The 14,432-nt window shown below is 39.8% G+C and overlaps 1 protein-coding gene across 3 annotated transcripts in view; it reads right to left on the bottom strand.

Moving 5' to 3' along the window:
* DPP6 (dipeptidyl peptidase like 6) overlaps positions 1-14,432 on the bottom strand; it is a 1,666,940-nt gene that overhangs the window by 768,298 nt on the left and 884,210 nt on the right. Inside the window, exon 1 of one of the 3 annotated variants that reach the window (XM_089692252.1) lies at positions 12,191-12,579. The exons of the other annotated variants lie outside the window; for them this stretch is intronic. Coding sequence (XP_089548378.1) covers positions 12,191-12,247 — 57 coding nt within the window. The 5' untranslated portion in view covers positions 12,248-12,579. Of the gene's footprint in view, positions 1-12,190; positions 12,580-14,432 lie in introns of those variants that run through there. 3 annotated transcript variants of the gene reach the window in all.

Below are 14,432 nucleotides of genomic sequence, written 5' to 3'. Positions count from 1 at the left end.
CCTCCACTCAGGTCTCAAATTACACTCACCTCTATGATCTCTGCAGGACGGAACATCATAGCCCTAACACCTGCCTCCTGGAAGCTTATAAATACCATCTCATCTGTGTACTTTTAGGGCTCTAGAGGAGAGAGGACTGCAGATAAATAGGTACAGCTTATGTTGGAGAATTTGCTTCATCTCTGTGCATCACCTGAGGCTAATCACATGCATTTATTTAAGGGTTTATTATCACTTTAAGCAAAAACATTTCAGCAAAGTATGTGCACATTTAAAGCAGTGTTGGCAATGCTATTTGTGCTCCCCAGCAATAGGTAGGATTTTTCTGATATCAAACTGGATTAAGATACATTGTTTTCATTCTCGATGCTTAATTCTCAGCCCCCACTGTTTTTTCTGTAAAATAATATTCTGTTACATCTTGGAGGAAAAGGTGAGCAGAACTGCAACCTCTTATCACATGACTCTGTGACTTGCAGTCTGCCTCTATGGGAACTACAAGGGATGTGACCTGAACCTAGAAACACTTGTAGACTCAGGACCATTTGAATACTAAAGATGCCAGCAGCCATAAGGATTTAGCTAGTAGAGCAGACAACCTCTACAAATTGAGTTTAAATGCAAAATGTTCATGTTTGATTTGAGCATACCTTTAAATTTGAGGGGCATGAGTGGCAGAAATTGGATAAAAGTCTAGGCTTAAGAAATGTTTGCATTATTTTTGCTCATTCAAGTGAAAGCCAAAAATCTACATGTTATAATTTTTATTTCATCTCTCTGTGCTATGCATTCACTCAGTATAACATTCTGTGACAAACATCAATACCTGTCAAACCTTCATGCAATGAGAAGTCAAAAGAGATAAATGTATGACAGAAACATTTTGATTGCACAATGATTTTACTTCAAAGAGAAACTTAAAAATAGGGGAAAAAAAGATATATATCGTGGTTTATCTAGCTTTTGGATACTTTGATGAATTAAAAATGTATGTCTATACAACAAATGATGTTTCCCTTTTGAAATAACAGCAATAGCTATTAGGAACTGTCAATAGTTTGTACTAATCTACTACAAAGGAAGATGATTGTCCACAGCAATTATGACTTGAAGAATAATAGGAGCTGTTCTGTACTCTCTAAGTTTAAAAGAAAAAACAGATGATATATTGATGATAAGATACACTATGTTGCCAAAAGTATTGGGACACCCCTCCAAATCTTTGGATTCAGGTGTTCCAATCACCTCCATGGCCACAGGTGTATAAAATCAAGCACCTAGGCATGCAGACTGCTTCTACAAACATTTGTGAAAGAATGGGTCGCTCTCAGGAGCTCAGTGAATTCAAGCGTGGTACCATGATAGGTTGCCACCTGTGCAATAAGTTCATCCGTGAAATTTCCTTGCTACTAAATATTCCACGGTCAACTGTTAGTGGTATTATAACAAAGTGGAAGCAACTGGGAAGAACAGCAACTCAGGCATGAAGTGGTAGGCCACGTAAAATGACCGAGCGGGGTCAGTGCATGCTGAAGCGCACAGTGCATAGAAGTCGCCAACTGTCTGCAGAGTCAATAGCTAAAGACCTCCAAACTTCATTTTGCCATCAGATTAGCACAACAACAGTGTGTAGAGAGCTTCATAGAATGGGTTTCCATGGTCGAGCAGCTGCATCCAAGCCTAACATTACCAAGTGCAATGCGAAGCGTCGGATGCAGTGGTGTAAAGTACACTGCCACTGGACTCTAGAGCAGTTAAGATGTGTTCTCTGGTGTAGCGAATCACAATTCTCTGTCTGGCAAGCCAGATTGATTCAGATGCTCTGGGTTTGGAGGTTGCAAGGAGAACGGTACTTGCCTGACTGCATTGTGCCAAGTGTAAAGTTTGGTGGAGGGGGGGATTATGGTGTGGGGATGTTTTTCAGGGGTTGGGCTTGGCCCTTTAGTTCCAGGGAAGGGAACTCTTAAGGCGTCAGTATACCAATACACTTTGGACAATTTCATGCTCCCAACTTTGTGGAAACAGTTTGGGGATGGCCCTTTCCTGTTCCAACATGACTGAACACCAGTCCACAGAGCAAGGTTTATAAAGACATGGATGAGTGAGTTTGGAGTGGAGGGCATGCAGAGAGTCCTAACCTCAACCCAATAGAACACCTTTGGGATGAATTAGAGCGGAGACTGTGAGCCAGGCCTTCTCGTCCAACATCAGTGCCTGACCTCACAAATGTGCTTCTGGAAGAATGGTCAAACATTCTCATAGAAACACTCCTGCAAAGTGCAGTTATACTCTGTAAGTGCAGATGCTCCAGGACCTTAGTAAAGGAGCAGAAGTTCTGCTCACTTCCACCATCCGATCATGTGCAAGCAAAATGCTGTTTTTTTTTTCTTTGCATGAGATTGGGTATTCTTTGTAAAGTGAAGCTTTACCTCATTTACTAAGCTTTGGATCAACTGCATTTTGCAAAGTGCACAGTCTCTTTGCCTTTGGTAAATCAACCACCCCTATATCTACAACTTATGATATGTAAATGTGATGATCAGTGGGAAGAATGCTCCTTACAGGGGAATAATTACCCCATTACAGATAGCTTAAAAGATCATTGGGGCCAATAGGAACTTGTCCGAGAGGTAGAAATTGCTCATTGCTCAAGGAACCCCTAGCAACCTCTGGAGGAACCCTAGAGTTCCATGGAACCCTGGTTGGGAAACCCTGGGAGAGCGAGAGAGAGAGAGAGAGAGAGAGAGAGAGAGAGAGAGGGAGAGGGAGAGGGGGAGAGAGAGAGAGAGAGAGAGAGAGAGAGAGATCCTCTATCTACAGCAATGCCTTTCATAAACAAATTCAAACTTCACATAGCTTGAAATCTAGTACATTTACTGGCAGTCCATATTCAGACTAGTGTTCTTCTACAGTAGTAGAAACATGATCCTTCTCAACCACAAATGTTGACATATTTTAAAAAGGAAAGGCTAAATTACCAATTGAAGGATAGTGTAGTTAAATGTTGATCCACAAATAAAGAGATGGCTGTGACTGGTGTGTTGAGGGGTGGGTGGGATGTAAAAGTATGGCTGCGGTTGGAATGTCAAGGGTGGCAGAGTGGGCAGGGTCTGGTGTCTCAAGGGGCACATTATGAAACTGCAAGTAAAAAGGTGGGTGAGGTTGGCATGTCAAGGGGTTGGGTTTGTGTTTCAAAGAGCTGGTGGAGTTGATGTGTCAAGAGACAGGTGGGGCTGTTTTGTTCAAAGGCATGTGGGGCTTGTGCATCAAAGGGCATGTGGGGTTAGTATTTCAAGAGGTTGGCATGTCAAGTAGTGGGTTGGGATGATGTGTCAATAGGTGGGGAGGGAGTTGGTGTGTCAGTAGTTGCATGAAGCTGGTGCACCAAGGGGCAGGTGGAATGTTAAAGGACTTTTAAAACATACTGTCCAGCATTGTCTGGCTGCCCTCCTTCTACAGGTTGATCACATCAAAGGCAACAGACTTTTGGAAACAATTACTGTGTATTTTTCTTCCACTGGGTTTGGAATATTGTGTATAAATGTTTTCGTTTGTGGAAAACTACAGGAGCCAGTTGACTGTGGACTCCACAAAAGTGTTTGGTAGGATGAAGCTACGCGTAGTACTGTAGTACTGTCTGCATTGTCATGATGTTATTGATGCCATCATACGGTGCTTTGTACTTAGAGATAATAGCCTCCTTCAAGTATACTGTATAACAGTTTAGCTTATTAGTATTGCTTTTTGCTACAGAGTTACTCAAAGGTGTCCCTACCCATGGCAGTTGTGACCGCAGATTAGGCAGTTTTAGGCATCATCTGGCAATAGCTGCCTGATATGTGGAGCAAAAATATCTCCTACTGATCATTATGGAGCTACTGGGATGGAAACTACAGACCATGTCTCCAAATGTATGTGATTATAGTAAAATCACTAGACTTTTAGCATGGTTGCTAAGCATCTAGAGAGCTGGCCAAACACGCATACGTAATCAACAGAAGATTTGATAGCTGGATGATTAGGTTAAGGGGCTTCATCAGTTGATATACGGCAACCTTCAAACTGCTAATATTCCCTGCTCAGTCCACATGTACAAACCCATGGAAGAAGGCACTGTATGCTTTATAACAGGAATTGGCAATTTCTAAAATGCAGTCATTTTAGCAGAATTCCATCAAAACTTCCCTCTTTTTTACATTTCTCATAGAGTGTGAAGGGTCAGATGGTTTCATTGCAATCCTTGACCCTTCTAGGTAGATTCATACCCAGTTCTTGTCCAGGGATACAAACAGCAGCAAGAACATCTTTAGTGTAGCTACAAGGGCCAAAACATCTCTGACGTATTATTGTTGTTGCATACCTATTGAGTACTGATCCATTGAGATCAGTATTTATTATATAACTGGTAACTACTCTCCCCCTCCAAGCTTTAGCAGGACATTGTCACTCTGCCCATTCTTTCACAGACACTGTCACTTTAAGAACATACAGAGATTGAAAATATCCTTGTCCACTTTTAATACTAACATGTAGGAGTCCCCTATACTAAAGCTTTGTTGACATTTCAGAATACCAACTGACCATAAAGAATTTTGCAGTGACACATGCTGGCAGTAGTACATGGCCATAAAATACAATAGCTCTATATAAGAACTACTGAATTTCACCAGTTGTAATTCAATTTTACAAGTTGTGTTGCTGTTTTTGAGGAGGCTGTTAGAATTCAGGATCCTTCTACATAATTACATGGAGTTCTCCCAATTAAAAAAAAGCAATATGTTTTCTTGGAAATCCCCTGCAAGATGTTTCTACAGTTTGAATGGATAAATTTGATACTGCAAAGTAAGGCAAATTAAACTATTAAAATAAACCTAAACTCACTCACGAAAACCTTATTAAGCTTTAACATTAATGCAATTCCAAAAGTTGTTTTCGATCTTTTTAAATTCTGCAGATTTTTGTTAAAGAGTTCCTTTCATTGAAAGAATACCCTACCATGAAAGCCATGTTCAGGCACTTTCTCTTATGGGATGACAGCTGTCTCCTGTGTTGTAACTACTACATGAGTCCATGATGGAACACATTCCACAGGCAGGGTCCTCCATTATCACTATCAGTATACAGTTACAGTTGACACCAGAGTAAGAAAATATAGACAGGAAGTAACTGAAGGAGACGTGTTCAGATATAGCTCACTGCTATAGGAAAAGCTAAGGCATAATATTCTATAGATACTTGTACAATTGAAAACTCTACTTAGCATTTTGTTAAAATCTTCTGTGCAATTTTTTGCCTTATAAGGCATCTCTAGAAATGTAAATTGTATCTTAGCAGTATTGCAAAGATTTACCTTTTCCCTTGAATCCCTCTCAAAAAATTAGCAGGATAGTCCCTGCTCTTGAGCCTCATAGCTTTATACTGTATCTGCAGTATGAGATCATCTAAGGCACTGGTACCTTTGGTAGTGGGATTTGGGCAATGTCACTACTATGCTTATCACTGTTCTACTTCTTGGGAATGAAGCTTTACCTGAAAATCTGCAGTGCAAGAAGCAAGTTGTTTCTAGTTTATTCACTCTATGGATCTGTGCCTTGTAAACATCAGTTGCTTCTTGAATATTGCTTAGCCAGGCATCAGATCACCAGTTATCTAAGAGATAACTCTGACACAAGTAAGCAAAGCTACCAAGATGACCACTGCCATACAAAGGTATAGTGCAGAAACAAGGCATTGCAAGTCAGCAATGGGAAAAAGATCAGTAGTGCTTTGACCTCTGCTTGGCTTTTTTTGTGGCACAGCTTTTATAGATCTGTCCCTCTGTAAAATACCTGAGCAAGTATAAGGCAAGCCAAATGTAATATAAACTAAGTAAAAAATGTTTTGTGCCAAAATGGTATTCCATAATCTAAGGCTGAATTGTCAGGATGAGGGCAAGACTACAAAATAGCTAGTTTTCCTATGACAGAGTATCAGGAGTTAAAAAGAAAGAACGTCTTTTTGTTATATACAGCAAGTCAACTAAGTTTACACATTCTCTTTACACATCCCAGGAAGTTATAAAACTGCCTCTAGGCTTCTGCTTAAACCTAAACATTAAATACATTTGCACTAATGCAAGCTTACCAGCCAGCTTTGCTACTGAGCTTAGGTTGTTTCTTCTGTACAATAATAAAAGGAACATCATGGATTCTTATATTCTGATAGCATTGCTTGGGGCAGATTTCCATTATTTGCATGAAACAGATGAACAGTATGTGGCATGCTCACCCAGGTGAATGATGAGTTGAACAACTCTCTAACCAACTGCTGTGGCTAAAAACAAATCATCAAAGAAAACCCAATACAGTAAAATATACAAATCACTTACATGACCATATGGTAGTTGCCGCATTAAAGGGAATATATAATATTTGAAACTTATTTTTAGATATAAGGCCTCATGCACACTGGACATTTTTACATCTGCTCCTAGGGGCATCAGGGTTTTTTTTTTCAGGTTCACAGGGGAATTATAAACCCTTTACTTATTACTGAGCGAAATTCAGCATGTTTTCATTAGGTTCACAGGGGAACTATAAACCCTTTTCTTATTCATATAGTGTAAGGCAGTATCTGGGTGCCCATAATTTTTAAAGGGGGCTTCCAGATTCTTATAATTCGCCCACACGCAGAACTCTCTCAACCAATGTGCCAGGGATGTGGCAAGAGGCCCTTGTCCTCATCAACATGGGGACAGAGTGCTTTTTGTGTGAGGGGTCCCTCATTAGCATCTGTATCAGACCCTCCTTTAGGATAAGGATCTGGTATAGATAAAGGAAATCCCCAGGCACTCTGTTTACAAACAGAAGTAAGCAGCCAATGCTGTAATTTTCCAGCAACGTATTTTTTAATTTGTAAATGTGAGTTTTGCTGTAGTACAATGTATACAGTGCACATATGCACCACATCACAGGCAGGTTAAGGGCATCCCCCAGGAATTTTACACTTTTAATGTTTTACTTTATGCATTATTAAAAACACAAATTCCCACCAAATGAAAGGTTTTTTTTGTTTTGTATTTTGCTCCAGGGCAGTGTCCAGCACCCCTTCATGCCATTTGTTTGACAATCTCTTGCTTATTAGCCTAGAAAATGGCCATTAGCACTCTGTGTCATTGACTTTATTGGGGTCATCATGAAATTAAACTGTAAATTTACAACTAAAATAAATTGAGATCTATACTATTGTTCGATTACAGGAAAATCACTGTAAAATTAGTTATCATACTCTAGGAGCCAACATATGCTGTGGTTATGGGCTTTCACAGACAACAGTGTGGGAAGGTTCTATAAAAGGAGTGGACAGAGCCTGGACCTCTGGTGGAGGGCTCACATTGCTAGGACTCTATGAGATCTAAAATTCCAATGGCCGATAACACAAATGCACATCTATAAATGAAATACGCATGTATGTAATATGACCCTTTGGGTTACATGTATTAGCTGCATTATTCTAACACCTTCATTACACAAATGTGTTGTATTTAATCATAGGTAACATTTCCTCCCTGACCTCATAATGACACATCCAACATATACCATTTAGTTATTGTACCTAGAGGAACTCTTATCTTTTCAGTTTAAAATGGATGTTCTGGAGGCTGGACACCACAGAAAACTTTTAGATCACACCTGGCTCTCTCACCACTAATTATATTACCATTCAATGCAAATTTCCCTAACGTATAATTCCAAGCAACTACTCCTTCATAGTTTCCCTATATATTATTAGCGTCACAGTTTTTTTTAACACCCCTTTAAAGTTTACTATGTCTTATTTGCAGTTTCCAAAATCTTTACAGTCAAATTGTAACAGATACAGGATTAGCAATTCAATACAGGCAGTGTATACGAAAAGACCTCTCCGATAATGCGTCTGCATTAGAAACCCAATACAACCCCATGTAAGAGTTTCAGAACATCATTATTAATGGTGGAAGATGTATAGGATGAATGAAGGAGCAGAGCACAGCACCTGTGTATCCAATGACCAGACAACAGTAGAGGGCCGTAGCAGCATGTTAGCTACATGAATTATTTGAACAAATGATTGATTCAAAGCTTCTAACATCTGCATCCTTAACTGGCAAAAAACACAGACTTTTACGTACAAAATCCACTCCTGAAACAAATGTGCTTATTTTACGGTAGAAAGAACAATACAAACTGATTTCTGATCAACCTTCCAAAGACTGATTTCTGATTGTCCTTGGCACCATGTAAATAAAGAAAGGGAGTTCATCGCCAAGGAAAGAGAGATTTGGCATGCAGCAGCTACCTAGTTGGATCCCAACTCCAGCTCAAATCTTTTTTTTATTAGTCTTGGATACAGTAGAGAAGAGTTAAGCTAGCCATACACTTATAGATTCTTTTAGAATATTTTCTTTCAGCTTGCAAGTTAAACAAAAAAAAATTAACTGATTCTTCCATTCACACTATAAGGCACAGATGGAAAAATCTCCCACTGCAGCTATTGTTTTTTGACAGGTGGCCCTGCTGGCTGTCAAAACCTAAACAGTAGAAATTATAACGGTGTATGGCCAGCTTTAGAACCCCTATCAGGAATTTACTGCTGTCTGTGTCCAGTTGGATAGGGTGATGGGGTAAGATAAACAATGAGTGATGGGAAATCTTTCCTTTCAGAAGAGAGAAGGCACCAAATACTCTTCTTTTTAGGGGAGTGAGGAAAGGTTGCCATTGTGATTCTTCCCTGAAGACTGAAATTTGCCAAAATTTTGTCACAGTGATAAAAAATACAGGTAATCTCTCTACCAGAGTCATAGATAGCAATTAAAAAAAATATCAAAACTGACAAAAGTTATCATCCTTTTCTGTTCTATTATAAAAAGAAAAAGTTTGGCCTGGAGTTAGGCTTTTAATAACTAAGTCTGTCAGATGAACATAATGCAATTAAAAATTTACTCTCTGAGTGCATTAACCTAACAATGTAATAACAATAGATTAATCCAACAGTGTAATGCAAAATACTCCCTTCGGAATGGACATTTTTAATAATTATTTGCAGTGTCTAGGCACAATGGATATTCTTTTGGCAATAATAGCATGACATTTAAAATAAGACATGGTCCACATGACCATACCTAACCATACCTTCTCTACGGAAATGGGTGCCTACTAAATGCTGGAGTATTAGTCACATGATCTTATCTGAAAGAGAGAATCAAAGTTCATGCTGAGCCATTGATTCTCCTTGTCTATATGTTAAACAGTGTGACTAGTGCTTTCCCTTCCTTTGATGGCAACCCCATGAACAAATCTTGGAACACTGGTCATTTTCCCTGCTGAAGGCACTGACATAGTTACATAGTTAGTCTGTCTGAAAAAAGACAAAAGTCCACCCAGTTCAACCATAAAAAAAAAAGTTATAATCCTATACCCATACATGATCCAGAGGAAGACAAAAAAAACCAGCAAAGCATGATCCAGTTTGCTCCTGCTGGGAAAAAATTCCTTCCTGATCCCCTGAGAGGCAAACAGATATTCCCTGGATCATCTTTAGCTATAAATGTTAGTTTCCAGTTATATTTTGTGTATCTAAGAAATAATCCAGGCCTTTTTTGAAGCAATGCACTGAGCTGGCGAGAACCAACTGTTGAGGGAGTCTATTCCACATTTTCACAGCTCTGACTGTGAAGAAATCTTTCCATGTTTAGAGATTACATTTCTTTTCCTCCAGATGTAAAGAGTGCCCCCTTGTCCTCTGTGATGACCTCAGGGTGAATAGCTCTACACCGAGTTCACTATATGAACCACTGATGTATTTATACATGTTGATCATATGCCCCCTTAATCTCCTCTTCTCATGAGAGAATAAATTCAGTTCTTCTAATCTTTCCTTATAGCTGAGCTCCTCCATGCCTTGTATCAGTTTGGTTGCCTTTCTCTGTACTTTCTCCAGTTCTCCAATGTTCTTTTTGTGGATTGGTGCCCAAAATTGAACTGCATATTCCAGATGAGGTGTTACTAATGATTTGTACCGGGGTAATATGATATCTCTCTCTGGAGTCTATACCTCTTTAAATACAAGAGAGGATTTTGCTCGCTTTAGAAACCAGAGCTTGGCATTGCATGCCATTATTAAGCTTGTGATCTACCAGAACTCCCAGATCCTTCTCCACCATTGATCCCCCCAATTGTACTCCCTTTAGTATGTATAATGCATGCATATTCTTAGCCTCCAAGTGCAAAACCTTACATTTATCAACATTAAACCTCATTTGCCACATAGTTGCCCAATTAACCAGTGCATTGAGGTCGGCTTGTAACAATGACAGAACCAATTTGGTACTCTTTGAACTCTAATCCATCTTTTCAACAGAGGTCAAATGACCAAAACTCCAGTATTTCTTCTTGGTGGAAATCCATAGCTCTAGTTTGTAAAGGAAAGCAAAGTATATCAACAGTTTAAGGAAACAGGAAGGTATAGATCTACTTTAAATAATGCCATAGGAACATTGTGTGTGTGTTTGTGTAAACATTTATGGAAGCCTACAGCTGTTTACATGGTTTATTTTCTTTAAGATGAATTAAAATTAGTTTTTTTATAAAATTAGTCTATAACTTAGCAGGACACGTGCATGAACAGAAAAACTTATGGCAAAGTAGGAACCATACTCCAGAAGTCACAGTAGGGAAACCTGAAAAAGATTTTTATTTAAAAGACATAAGCAGTTGTTTCTAAAATGACTTGAACCTATTACACAACACCAAATGTTCCATCTGAATAAATATCCTTGTACTCAAATTCCATTAGAAATGATTCTGTATGACAAGTCAATGCTCAGGTATGGCATGTTACTGCATTTTTCTGGCACAACCCCTGGGTTATACACAGCAAAAAGCAGCTTTAAATAGATTTAATAGGTATGTCTAAGTCATGTTTAGAAATAAAACAACTCAGTGTGGTGGAACACTGTAGCATTCACTTAAGCCGGGCTCCCAAGTGTCACAAGAGAAAAGCCTTTTTATGTCGCTCAGCTTTGTATCCCTTGTAGAACTGCACATTCAATTTACTAATTCATACCGTAATGCAAATTTCATATACCCACATAGCATGGTCCAGCTCAGCACATGAAGTGCAAGGAAACAGTTATATTTTTCTAATACCATAACACAAACCTAGAACATCATTCTGATATCTAGCCTTTATTAAAAAAAGACAAAAATAAAATGATTTGCCCTCCTCAAAAACAAATGATTTTTTAAACTTAAATATCAATATTAATTTTAGATTTTAACCCCTAAAAGTGTGAAGCTATGGAGATTACAACCTCTTCTTAACAAAAGCAAATTCAGTATAGAAATCATTCTGTCTTGTCTAACTATAGATCAATACCCAGGATCTAGTAACAACAAACTAAATCCATGACCCAAGGAATATTCCTGTACTGTCTTCTTTGGTTTCTTTAATTATTGATCCAGATGGGCAATTATTTACCATAAGGAAATAAGAGAATCTCTGCTTCACTTAGGTGCATGATTATTTTCCCCTGGAGAGGCTGGCTAAGGAAACTGCTGATCCCCCTTTTTGAACTATTGGCTGCCTTTAAATCTTTGCTGCCTGGTTGCTTCTCATGTGCAGAACAGACAATGTGAATATCTACGAGCATCTCAAATTACGTTTCCAGCTGCAGAAAGTTTACAAGGAGACATCTCCAGTTAATGAAGGGCACAAGGTGCTAATGAGAATCTAACAGACATAGTGGGACCTTGCTAGCCCTACTCCCTGCATATGTTTTTGCACAGGGCAGGCGGGGATGTGTGCGGACAAGTGTGCTTCCTTAGCCAAATGATTATTTTTTTGCCAGCTATAAACTGATCTCTACTGGAAACTAGTTCTGAAAACCCATAAGCAACTTCCCAAAGTCCACCCGGAGCACTCTGTGGAATGTATAGATAGGAACAGAAGACAGCTTAATTATCCTGCCTGGTATTCTGTAGCTATGCATAATTGATGAAATAGAGGCAATCTGGTAAAAATAGCAAACTCTAAACTGCACAGGCTACGGAGCACAGCTTCAGGCAGTCGCACTGGTACGTTAGTAGTGACTCAGGTGGCATATTAGCATCAGCTGGAGGAAATCATTCTCAAACAATTCCCATGTAATAAAAGAAGATCACAATGGTATTACCTGCTCCTGCTGCTGCGATGACTTCCCTGTGGCATTTTGTTCCTTAGCTGTGGTCATGATCGCCCCCCACTTGTGCCCACTGCTCCGGTCTAGGCGATGCTAGCGTCTGGTTCAATGCCCCAAAGCCAAAGGAACGAGTTACTACTCACTCCATCACAACAGTCTTCTATCCATTCAAAGGCATATTACAGGGGAAAAAAGGAAGCCCCTCACACAAGGAATAAAGAATGCAAAAATATAAATAAAGTCAAGGGAGATGCAAAGATGCGAGGCTCTTTACAATTAGCAACAGCCTCTGCATCACAGAAGCAATGATAACTGCTTGGCAACCTGCTACTGGCAGCAGCATAGCTTGGAGACAACCTAGCGATGGAGCCCCCCTCCTGCTTCTCTTTCTCTACTCCAACCCCTCCTCTTTCTCTAGTCAGACTAACAGAGCATGCACCAGCCCGCAGCCCTGCCAGCAGAAAGGTAGCACAGCCTTCTTTCCCCTCTTTGTAGAACTGAGCAAGAGAGCCAGATGTAATGCACAGCCTGATTGGATGCTCAGGACTAGGGATACAGGACAGTTGGAGGCTACGCTGTTCACTTTGCTTGGGATTTCCATTCTGCTTTTCCTCTCTGTGGTCAGAATGTCACATCACACACAAGTGCTTAAAGAATGCATTATAGGTCTGATCCTGTCTCTGGTAGACTGCACATCATCTGCAAAAATGCAGGCATCTCCCTATCCTAGAAAAGAGATACATCAAGGCAACCAAGAGAACAACTTCCTAAGCAGTATTTTTTTTTTGACCCATCAAGATTCTTTAGACTTAGAAATAGTCATTTTCACAAAGTCAGATCACAATTTGCATGCTGGGGTTTGGCAACTTTATATGCAGACCTTCTTGATGAATAAATAATGGTCAATTAACAGAGCACAGCAACTCCCAATCATCTAGGATAGGGAGATGCCTTTCACACATAAGGGTATAGAAACAAGTATTTTTTTGCTTGGTACAGTATGATTAGCTGGAATGCGTACATTATTGCTGACTTGTTCAAGAACAGGACAAAAACAAAAGTAACAAGGATGGCTATGTGCCTGTGCTGGCTTTTTGTTTATAAATGCAGAAAAGTTTTTCAAATCATAAATTGGGTTTCTGTAAGTGTATAGTATGGGGGACTTCTGTATATGTATGGGACCTCTCTGATCTGTCACTAATTTACTTATCAAAATATACATGCAGAAGCAGTGAGTATGCAAATAAAGTGTTACAATGGGGATGGGGGGGATAAGTGGTAGGGTTGGGGTTACAGTGTAGGTCAGTGTTAGCATGAGGATAAACAAAGGTTAAAGTGAATGCCAATGATTAGTGATGGGTTTCCTTGAGAGGGCACCCTCCCACACCCATTGGTAATTGCTTTCTCTGCCCTCTCCTACTGCTACTGCTGCTCTGTGAACCTTTGGTAGTGCGGAACCTGGAACCTGTGTCAGCTCCATGTCAGACCTTACACAGGGTTCTTGACTGCCTTCCTTCCCCTAGGTGACAATTGTCTGAGCAGGTCTAAATGGGGATTTCTAAAGGGCTCTCAAAGACAAGTAGAGGGTTGTGGAAGTGTGGGAAGGTTATTATCAGTTTGTGGGAATGACCCTTATCAAGAGAACCTGTCACTTTCCCTGAATGGGTAAAGTAACAGATTGCAATATTGTTTTAAAAATACGTTTGCATTACATACCTTTGGGACCAGGTTATTATTATTATACAGAATTTATATAGCGCCAACTGTTCGTGCATTGCTTTAACATGAGGGTACACAGTACAGTTACAATACCATTCAATGCAGGAAGAATCAGAGGCCTCTGCTCGCTAGAGCTTACAATCTAAAATGGAAGGTCAAGTGATACAAATGGTAATAACTGTGGGGGATGAGCTGATGGAGAAATTAAAGATACAGTTGTTAGGTGGAGGCTGGATAGGGATTTTCTTTTTCAACAATCGCCTAAAAGTGGACAGAGTAGGAGATAGTTGGACAGATTGCGGTAGGGAGTTCCATAGGATGGGAGTTCCATAGGGTAAGTGGATCATTTACAGATTAACAGATATACGTGGCACAGTGGCTTAGTGGTTAGCACTTCTGCCTTGCAGTAATTGGGTCAGGGGTTCGATTCCCAACCATGGCACCTCCTGCATGGAGTTTGCATGTTCTCCCTGTGACTGTGTGGGTTTCCTCCGGGTACTCTGGTTTCCTCCCACGC

This window comes from Staurois parvus, unplaced genomic scaffold, assembly GCF_062004578.1.
Source record: "Staurois parvus isolate SC_StPar_1 unplaced genomic scaffold, SC_StPar_1.0 ptg000005l, whole genome shotgun sequence".
Classification (NCBI taxonomy): Eukaryota; Metazoa; Chordata; class Amphibia; order Anura; family Ranidae; genus Staurois; species Staurois parvus.
The sequence above is the reverse complement of the archived record's forward strand: the minus strand, read 5'-3'. Positions and strand labels throughout refer to the sequence as shown.